At 42.1% G+C, this 11284-nt stretch overlaps 1 protein-coding gene across 1 annotated transcript in view; it reads right to left on the reverse strand.

Moving 5' to 3' along the window:
* NLGN4X (neuroligin 4 X-linked) overlaps positions 1 to 10663 on the reverse strand; it is a 14938-nt gene extending 4275 nt beyond the window's left edge. The window contains exons 1-2 of the mRNA XM_035029673.1: positions 10388 to 10663; positions 6080 to 6869 (exon numbers count right to left, since the gene is read on the reverse strand). Of these exons, the coding sequence (XP_034885564.1) occupies positions 6080 to 6869; positions 10388 to 10649 (1052 nt within the window). The 5' untranslated portion in view covers positions 10650 to 10663. The remainder of the gene's footprint in view (positions 1 to 6079; positions 6870 to 10387) is intronic.
* Positions 10664 to 11284: the final 621 nt, after the last annotated feature.

An 11284-nucleotide genomic window follows, 5' to 3' on the forward strand; every position in this document is an offset into this window, starting at 1 on the left:
TACTGTATACCACAGGATATACGGTATACTATACACTGTACATGGTATTTACTGTATACCACAGGATATACGGTATACTATATTTGTATATTGCATATATTATAAATCATAGCATATGCAGTATATTATATACTGTCTGTAGTATACACTGTATAAAAGTATACTGTACATCACAGTATATAAGGTACACTGTATACTGTACATAGTATTTACTATATACCACAGTACATACGGTATACTGTATTTATATATTGTATATATTACAAATCATAATATATACAATATATTCTATACTGTCTATAGTATACTGGACACCACGGTATATATGGTATGCCATACACTGTACATAGTATTTACTGTATACCACAGTATATATGGTCTACTGTATTTGTATATTGCAATGTTATAAACCATAGCATATGCAGTATATTATATACTGTCTATGGTATACATTGTATCAGTATATACAGTATAATATATAGTGTATATATGTTCTATACCTCAGTATATATGGTATATTTGTATATTGCAATGTTATAAACCATAGCATATGCAGTATATTATATACTGTCTATGGTTTACATTGTATAAAAGTATACTGTATACTACAGTATGTTATATACTGTGTATAGTATAGAGCATATACTATATACGGTATACTATATACTGTATATAGTATTGATTGGATATCACAGCGTATATACTATGTATAGTATACATTGTATAAAATTATACCCTAGCATATTATGTACTATATATATAGTATGTATTGTATACCACAGTATATACAGTGTACTATACAGTACATATAGTATATATTCTATACCACAGTATATTTGGTATACTGTATATTATAGTATATGCCATATAAAAGTATACTCTATAGTATATACTGTATGAAAGCATATTGTATACCATAGTATATGCTGCATAAAATGTACATATATAGGTATCTATCTATATGACATATAGATATAATTATACATGTGGTATACAAGAAAAAGAACTTTTACCTTTTAACTACACACTCACTGCAGTGCTTCCATTTTACTAATGGGATTAAGAAAATAAAACATAAAATTATAAGTCCTATTGCCATGAGTTTTCTTATGTGTTCATTTATAAGCATTAGTATATTTAAAAATAAACGTTTTATCTCTTCTTTTTAAAATGTTGGCTTCAATGTAGTACCTCATGTTTCTTTTATTTGAGTCTTCTGGAATAAGTTTTTGAAAAAATTCCTATTTAATTGGAATCTGCCACGGGAACATTTGTCATCGATTTTTATTGTTCTAAAAGCAAGGAAAGGTGGTGAGAATTCCTACTATTTGTCCATTGATCTGATTTCACTGAATTGGGTCTATTAGCTGTGTGGACCTTTTATTAAGCAGAGGGCATTGAGGAAAGAGAGCATTCTGTTCATGTTGGATGTTGGGCTATTTTTGATGAAATTTGGTGTGCATCTGAAAGGTAAAGAAACACATTTATTTTGTTCTCAAAGAATAGAGCAGAGGATTTTGAAAATCCAGATAAGTAAGATTTAGCCTGATACAATCTATCCATTAAAGTTCTTGGAGATGCACAGTCAGAAGCCTTAACCCAAGATAAACTCACAGAGCTCACGAAAGTCCATCATTTTCCTTGTCAAAGACTCCAAAGACAGCAAGACCTCTAAGTGGGATATCGGTGTCTTGCTTTTTTAAACTTGACTTCCGCAGGCAACATGTTTTAATTTCCATGAGGAAAATTAAAGGTCATAATGATTAAGGATAGAAAGAAACGGACGTATCTTCTCTCCCTAGTAAAGACCTCAATGCGTATCTGCATCTACATTTCCCAGCACCTGAAACACACATTTCCACCTGTTGTAGTTGGAGACATCATTTGGCAGAGAATAGTCAAGTGCATTTCTAAGCTCTTGTGATCCATTTTATTTGCTAGAGATAGGTATTATGATTTCTTTAAAAATATCAGTAAGCTCTCTGAGAGGCTCTTTTTGATGGTATAAGGTCCTTCTCACACCTAACATAATGTAGCAGCTGGTCATTTTAAGACCAGACATAGGCTACAGCTCTCCCTAAGCCATCCACCCTAAGCACCTCTCACTTTTTCGCAAAGGTTGAATACAAATTCATCACAGCATAACCAACACAATCGAGAGTCATGGCCTCTGATGCAGGCCTACACCAGTGTCCTGAGAACAAATCAAAAAATGGAAATCTGTGTTGGTTGCATTGGCCGTCTCAGAACTATGTTTCCATTCTCTCAACTCTGATACCATTCAAGGAAGCCCTTCGATGGACAAGGCATCATTTGGTTTTGTGGAAAGTGCTATTTGTTGCAACGTGTTCTAGAGAGATTGGGTCTTCCTTGGTGTTCCCTTGACTGGCACTTCTTCCCACAAAGAACTCAAACCAAATTGGTGTTTGGCCCATGAGCACCTGGATTCTATGGGCCAGTCAGGTCTCATATTCCCAAAGGGATTTTAGGTGCACAGATTTCAATTCTTCCTCATCCTCTGTAAGCCTTGGAATTTGTTTTAGTTTTTCCTTGACCTTACTTCTCTTTAATCAAAACTTTCCACGTCGGCTTTTTTTGTAGACTAGTACATGTTTTGGCCTACGCTGTTGTTTTTCCAGCACTGTTTTGGGTGTGTCTTCTAAGCTGGGTCACGGAAACACCCTCCTAGCTACAAGGAACTCTCCTCTCTCCTTCCTCTCTGCCTCCTACAAGCATATTCCCAACATTACTTTCCCACGCTTAACAACAAACAAACTATGGAATATAGACATCGAAACCTAGACAGAAGGTCACACCTGTGAGTTTTGGGTTGTACATGAAGAAGCACCAGCATACATTCACCTCGCCTGACGTATGAGCAATAAGGAACACCAGCGTGCTGTCGGTAAGGTGCAGAAGATTGGAAGCAACACCAAATGATCATGGGGATGCACGTCTTGATGCCATATATTCCTGTCCCCGTAGCAACGTGTTGTGATGGACAGATGGTGAGATACTCCTATAATCCAGTGTCTCTAGTGCTTACAGGAGCAGTTGATGGTACTCTGTGTCTTCTGTCATGGTCTGTGGGTCATGGCCTGAGTCCAGTGGCATCAGATATGGTTTATCCTACGCTGTTCCCTTACAGGCGCCATTTTGGCTCATCTTCCTTTGTACCCCTCAAGCAGCCCCCTGGGGACAAGGAAATACTCCTCTCCACAGACCTTGGTGTACCACCGCCCTATTTAAATAAATAACTAACAACTACCTCGTAAGACCTTGCCACATATTGACAAGTACCTAAATCAGCAGACTGCGCGTCTACTCGATCCTCTGTTTTCTTGTTAAACCAGCGGCTATGCAAATGTTATCCCCTAGTTACTTACTCTGGAAAATGGTGCTTTGCATTTCACATTAGAGGAAGTTCATGTCCCTCTAGTTTCTGCATCTGCATCCCATGGCAACCTCCCCATGTGCCTGTGTCTTTAGATGGCCATCCATCTTCTTATGAAGGCATCGTTCATATTGGCTTAGAAGTCCAACCTGCTCCATCTTATCTTGACTGATTCTATCTGCAATGACCCTATTTCCAAATAAGGCGCTAGGCACGGAGACTTGAAATTCCGGAATCGGCATCCAATAGAATCTCAGGCATGGTGGGCATGAAAAAGCACCCAATAAGAGAACGTTGTGGTATTTTTAATCCTGGCTCAGTCTTTGATAGGTCTTGGTGAAAAGGTCCATTTGGTGTTAGGAGCTCTTTCCCATCTTGTGACATTGATCAATTTCCTTTATCTTTTTTTCTTTCTTTTTTAAACAGCGTGAGAGCATCAGCCTCAGAGCCTTTGGCAAGGTGAGAGGAGCTAACGAGAATTTAATAGCTTTGTTTGGATTTTACCATTTTTTTTAATGGTTCAGTTACACTGGTGATGAATGATCCTAGCTTCTCATTTAAGAAAATCATATGAAGCTCATTTCCAAACATGTAAGGGAAAAAAGTATGTGGTTTTAGCTAAGGTAAGCAACGATGGTGTGTTGAGATATTACATGAAGAATGCTACGTGTGGATGCCGGTGGCATGACCACCATTTGGGAAATGGCCTTCTGAGTCTTTCTGCTTTAAGAATGTGACACTTTGCTAGTGTGATGGTCTGTGGGTCAACTCTGCAACTCTAGCAAAAATCCCTTTGCTAGGAGACGCATCACACATCTGAGTTCAATGACAAAATTGGGCATTGTCGTGCCTTCAAAAGGGCAGATGGGTTGAAGTGTTCCCCCCTCAAATTAATATAGGCTGAAATGCTAACCCCCAGTCCCTCAGAATGTGGCCTTATTTGGAAATAGGGTCATTGCCGATGGAATCAGTCAAGATAAGATGGAGCTGGTTGGACTACTAAGCCAATATGACCAATGCCTTAGTAAGTAGATGGCCATCTAAAGACAGAGACACATAGGGAGCCTGCCGCGGGATGCAGATGCAGAAGTTGGAGGGATGTCGCTGGAAGAGAGCCTGCAGAGCAGCAAGAACTAGGAAGGAGCACGAAACCTTCCCTTGCAGGTTTTAGAGGGAGCTTCGTTCTCACCAATGCCTGCATTTTGGACTTCTAGCATCCAAACTGTGAGACAATAAGTTTTTGTGGTTTTAGTCCACACCATTTGTGGTACACAGTTATAGCATCCCTAAGGATATTGTAATAATATAATAAACAAGGATTATATTAAAATACTTGTGGACTTGACCTCAGTCATCTCCTCGTCGAAGAAAGAACCTTCAGGTGATAGGAAAGCACCTCTCCCAAACGTCCGTATACTATCCTGTTCCCCCGCCCCTCCCGCCTCCATGTGAGCCTTTCTTAGACCAAACTTGTCAAATCCGAGGTCAAAGTGGGTATCCATGCAATAGCTTGCCACTCTCTAAGCACGCCATACTTTTGCTGAGACCACAAAATGTTCTGAAACCACTTGCCACCCAATAATATTTGGGGTCATTGTAAAGAATGACACCCGCTAAAGCCCTAAGTAAGCATGCAAAACCGCGGCGTCCCCACATCCTCTCTCTCGAGGTGCGTAGGACTCAGGCACTGCAGGGCTGCCCCCGGGCGGGAGCCCAATTCCGACACCCGGCTCTCCACGGGGACATTCACCAACCCTCGGAGAGCATCTCCGATGTTAATTCCGTGCATGAGGCTCAAGGTTAATGAGAGAAGCAGAGACGCAGGTAGAACAGAATGATAGCTCATTAATTTCCACAGTTCTGTCATCAGGCCAGAGAAAAATGAAAAGATGCTGTGATGTTTGTAGCTACTGGGAATGTTGGGGAGTCTTTTTCTCTTATTGTTTGCAGAGTCGCTGCTCAAGAGGACATTGGCAACATCTGTTACGTGTGTGGGTCTTGTATATTTTCCACTATGCTTAGCCAACGAAGTTTCCCTTTGAGGTGTATTATACATATTTATATAGATTTATTTCCTATATATGCACATATTTGCAAATATGAAATGTGTATTTATTTATGAAATAAATGTGTGTGACATAGTTACATGAATAAATATGTTGTAAATATACGTATATATAGGAAATAAATCTCCTAACTGTAGAGAAACACTACAGATGTATATACATATATGTGTGTTAATAAAGAGTATATACACACATAGTATTTCCTAGATGTATCATGGGATTGACTTTATTCTCTTGGCTACACAATAAACACAATTTGCCATGTGGCACATGGATTTTAATAACCCTATTATTTATCAAAGGAGACAAGGTCCTACCGAGACCTGAAATTCTGGGATCAGCATCCCGTAGAATTGCCAGGTATGTCTCAGCCTTGAACTGGCAGGTGGGAAACAGACTTTTTTTTAGGGATGCTATTAGCACTCTGAACTCTGGTAAAACTCTGGTTGACACGATGCAGTTGGGGGGTGTGCAAACTACAAGGCCCCCCTCCGTTACTGTGTGTGCGTGCGTGTGCATGTCGGCATCCTATGTACCATTCGGTCATGGAAACAAGACTTGTATGGAGGAACCAGACAGAGCAGAAGAGAAGTAAGAAGCCGGTGTGGGAAGGACATACCCGGTTTTGGCGAAGTTGGTCCAGTACGTCATGACCACCGCGCTGAGCATGACATCGTTCTTGGAGAAGTTACAACTGAAGAGTTCCGTGGGGCCGATCATGGGGATCCCAAAGACATAGGGCACTTCGTCGCCGTGGGCTGAGTCCGCCCAGCTGGGTTTCATTTCACTTTGGCAGTGGTGATAGAAGGCGTAGAAGTAGGTCGGAGAGCCATACTGGGCGTGGAGGTCGGCTGTGGCCACGGCGGGGGCCACCCACTGGTGGTCCGTGAAGAGAGCCACCAGGGTCTTCCGTCGCGTCTCCGGGTTTTCCTTGTCGGCCCAGTCCGTGTACATGAATTTGATGGTCTCCCGCAGCGTGTCTTTGCCCTCTGGGTAGCCATAAAGGTTGTCCACAAAGTTGGACACGGAGAAGTCAAAGTCGTTGGGCGTCACGCCATCCTCGTTGTCCACGATACCATCCACAAACTTCAAGCCTTCCCCCTGGTTGACGCCCAGCATGATGTCATAATTCAGGAACTCTCCCTGCTCCATCAGGATCTGAGGGTCGTCCGGGATGACATCGCCGTCGATGACGGGGCCAAAGGAAATGTGGTACGTGGCGGGGGTGATGGTCTGCTGAATGAGCTCTTTGTAGTTCTTATTCCGAAGACATTCGACCATGTCCGTGGTATCCAGCATGTTGCAGCCGACTTTATCTGCCAATATCCGAGTGTACTTGGCAGGCTGGTAGTTCACTGCCCAGCTGGACAGGGCGGTCCCGCTCTGGATGATCGCCTTCTGGAACAGACCTGCAGGTGCAAAGTTGTAGACATGCAAATGAAAACCCGAAAGATAGAAAAGCAGCTTTTACTGGGCAAAGAAGGCTCTGATTGTCTCTCGGGCATGTGAATTTCTGGATACAGTGGCATTCAGGTCTTTCAGGATTTTTTACTCATTTCCATCTCTTTCTGTTCCCCTCCCCCTCCCACTGGACACTGGTTTTCTGGGATGTTCTTCACTCTCTCACACACACACACACACACACACACACACACACACACACACGCAAGCACACGCACACACACAGGGTCTCAGAGAACGAAACTGCATTCACAATTTAGCTGCAGTGGTTAAAAGAAAAAAGGTGCACTCCATTTACCCTTCCCCAGTTTCATGTTGTGTTGACATCCCCATCCCCAGATGCTATATATAAAGCCTCACAGAGTCATCACCTCCCCCATCCCTTAAAAGTATGCTTTGTGCCAAGAAGACGTCAAAGACCGTTTTGCCTCACTGGTGAAACCAGAAACCAGGTTCCACTTCATTATGGGGAAAAAAAAAAAAACTTGTACTGAAATCAATTTTAGAGTATAAATTCAGACATGTATTTCTATTTCCACCCTCAATATATTAAATGCATGAAACTTTTACAACTAAAATATTAATTAAATTAGCGATTCCTAAAGGAATCCTCAGTTGACTGCCCAACGAAAATGTATTTTTCAACAAATCGCTGATCTCAAAATCACATAATTCAAAGCCCAGACTTTTCTGTCATGTATTCTGCTACAAGTTAAAAGCGTGTGTTTGGTGAGAAGTGGAAAAAGATAAAAATTGGGCTAGTTGATGAGTAAAATTCTGTGTAGCTTACAATTTCCTGTCAGATCAGTCTAGTATATGAATGTCAGTCAGTAAAAAAAAAAAAAAATTTTTTTAAACCCTCTGTTTTTCACGACTACAGGACAAGAGATGATGGGGTATGAAATGATAGTATTCTGTTTCTTATCTCTTCCTGACATTTTCTTGGATTCCACATGATCTAGCTCTGAGGGGTTGGGAGTTGCTGGAAGAATAATTCAGCCGGGAGCCCAGAAGTTCGTGCCCCATAGAGTTTTAAGGTCATGCAAGCAATCAAGGGAGGAAAACATGATTGCAATCAGGAAGATGCGATTCTAAAGACTGGAGCATTGCCCAAAGATGACACCCAACAGAAGATTTTTAAATGGATCTGGCTTTGCTCAATTCAACATCAAAGTTATTTGAGGGCCAGTTTCCCACAGTTGATAACACTCGCGGAGATGCACAACTATGGACTTGCGTGTTCAGCTCTCAAGGTTAATGTGTGGAAGCCCGGGAAAGAAATGATGTCGATGCTTGATCCATCGTGAAGACTTTCATAAGTTAAAAAAATCAGGATTAGAAGAATTTTGCTACAAGTTACCCGGTTTGTTCTTTTTTTTTTTTCTTTTTCCTATAACACTGATCGGCCATGACTGATGTAGCTCTGTGTGTGTGTGTGTGTGTGTGTGTTTGTTACAGAATATAATCCCTGATAAACCTTGAAAAAATGGGTCCAGAAAAATGCCACCCATAATTCGTACCAGAAGATACAAGTTACATCAGCATTTTGGGGTCATGCCCACTTGGCTGTTTCCCCACTCAATGTTTTGTTTGTAACAACGGAGTCCAATATACGTTTAGCTTTGACATTGTGTTTCCCAGGCTTTTGGACACCTGTTTTTGATGCTAATTATCGTTCCTTTGAGCAAATGCACCTGTTCCTTATAAACTTCTCGTCTTTTGAATCTTGGAGCTTTTCATTTGAGTCTTTGCTCTAATATCGTGGTGAACATCTTCACGAAAGCATCATTTTCCAGGCATGCGGTGATCGTTTTTTAGTCTACATGGCTAGAAGTACAATTCTAAGGCTGACGGTCTGGGTATTTATTTATTGCTGGGTTGTTTCGAAAAGCTGCAGAGACGTGACCCATGCACAGCCTTGCCGTAGAACTTGCTCATTTCCGATCTGTTGATTTAAGTAATTCATGCTCTTCCTCCAATTAGATTTGGTTTACTGTGTTTGATTCCTACGGAAGCCGGTCCTGACTACTTGCTCACTCGAGAACTGGGATTATATCCACTGACAAATGGGGAAGTCTAAATATTTTCTGGAATGCTGTAGGAATGGATACTACCAATGACCCCTCTCGTTAGTCACTATTTCATTTTTGTAAAAACGAAGGGTTAATACAAGTGTGAGCCCCTAATTCGAGCTCTCCTTAATGTTACAAAATCACCTACAACCTTGTCAGCCTTGATTTGACTGATGGTTGCTTGTGGTTCTTGCACTGAGCATCTTATTGACAGGTGAATTCTGAACCTCCTCACCATGCTGAAAGTCTGCTTGTCACTTCGGTGCCTGTGACCAGCTAAAATTTCTTCTCAAGCCAAACATTTTTATTTCCTAAGGCCTGCCGAACACCTTCAGAGGAAGTCTGAAGTTCACGACGGAAAATCAAAGTGGAAAAGCAGTTGGTACATAAAACAGCAACTAGGAGAGGCCACCGGGAATTGGCACAGATATTCATGAATCCGTAAGCAAGACTATTCTGTACAGAAGATCAAGACTACCATCCACTCTTCCCCGATGTTTCATAGCTAAAGGGGAATGATGGAAATAGGTTTGAATCGGGGTCTGGGAAGCTTGGTTTCTTCTCTGGCTCTGACTCTTGCTGTGTGACCCGAGGCAGGTTAAGCAACCTCTCTGAGCCTCAATTTCCTTTCTATAAATGATGGTTTTGGAGTAGATGAGCTTCAAGGTCCCCTTCAGTGCTACAGGTTACCAATGGACATGAGGGAGCCACCTTGAGTTAGGGTGGGTCATTTTTTTTTTTCTTCATTTAACGTAATTTTTTTTTTAGCGGTGGTGGGGGAGAGGCAGAGGGAGAGGGAGGGAGAGACTCGTAAGTCGGCTGTATGCCCAGCGTGGAGCCCCATGCAGGGCTCGATCCCAGGACCCTGAGATCATGACCTGAGCTGAGATCAAGAGTCAGACTCTTAACGGACTGAGCCACCCGGGCGCCCCAGACAAGCAAGTTTTAAAATCACGTGGCCATGAGCCACGTTGCTTACCGAATGTACAAATCTGCATCCCTTACCCACATCGCTGTTTCTCTTCTGTATTACCTTTCCCAAATTGAGATGACAAGTTGACCGACTTTAAAGTTGACCAAAATGAAAAAATTTAAAATTGACTGGATAAAGTCGGAAAGGTAGAAGCCAAGTGCTGGTCTTGCTAAAGAAGTCATTTTGTCCCAATTGTTGCAAGCGGCATCTAATTGTTAATTTAAGTGAGATGACAAAATACGGTTCACGTGGAAAGAAAGTGGAGTTAGAAGAAAGGGAGTCTGTGTCCTTTTGGGGATTTTCGGTGGAGGTAAGAGAGACTTAGGACAACACCAGCACCCAGCACCTGGGATATGCACTCTGTGTGTGTTCACTTCTCAGCCCTGTGGGTCTTGCACCAGCACGGCGATGCCCTTCTTACCTTCTGAATAGTGTGACAAGGTCAAGAGGCTGACGCAAGAGGCTCCCGCCCCCGAGCCGAAGATGGTCACTCGCTTAGGATCCCCGCCGAAGGCCCCGACGTTCTCCTCGATCCACCGTAGCGCCTGGATCTGATCGAGGAGCCCATAGTTGCCTTTGGCCGCCTGGTCGCCGGTACTTAAAAATCCTGCAAGAGAACACAGGATATTTGGGGTTGTCAAGTATAAAAAAGCACATCGCTGGTCCTTGAAAAGGTATCTCATGGTCTACCTTGTTCATTCTTTGCTCGTCTCCCTATAAGTGAGAAGCACCACCGGGGAGCATTTTTCAAGGCAGGAGGGATTATGTTATGTAAATCATTGTTATGACGGTTACTGTTCCTGCTGATCCTATAATACAATGTCTCTCTCATCTGTGAGTTTGTATGGGGCCACCCTACCCTGTCGGGCACAATCAGTCTAAATTATCTACACCACGTGACAATACCAGAGACTGTAAATCTGACCAGATTTGAGTTGTCATTCCGGTGCACGTGTTGGTTGCAAAGTGGCCAAGTTTCCTAAAAGAAGTTTTTCAGGGAAAATCATAAAAGGAGTTTTTCAGGGAAAGATCAGTGTTGGGCTGGGGGGATTTCTGTGTCGATGTTTAAGAGACCGTGCATGTATATAAAGGCAATATGGGTCAGCTTTCTCCCATTGAATTTGTTATTAATATTTTCATTTAATTCCCTTTAATGCTTCAGTTTCAAAGTAAATGAGAGACGTCATGAGATCCCAGTGTCACTTAGCATGCACTTCTATCTTCGCCCTCCAAAACAAAAACTACTGCCAAACACAGAAACAAGTCTTTAATCTTGGCCAAATGACAATACGTATTCAAATCACTCCAACTGTCCCCG

This window comes from Mirounga leonina, unplaced genomic scaffold, assembly GCF_011800145.1.
Source record: "Mirounga leonina isolate KUSES-001 unplaced genomic scaffold, KU_Mleo_1.0 Mir_268, whole genome shotgun sequence".
In the NCBI taxonomy this organism is placed as follows: Eukaryota; Metazoa; Chordata; class Mammalia; order Carnivora; family Phocidae; genus Mirounga; species Mirounga leonina.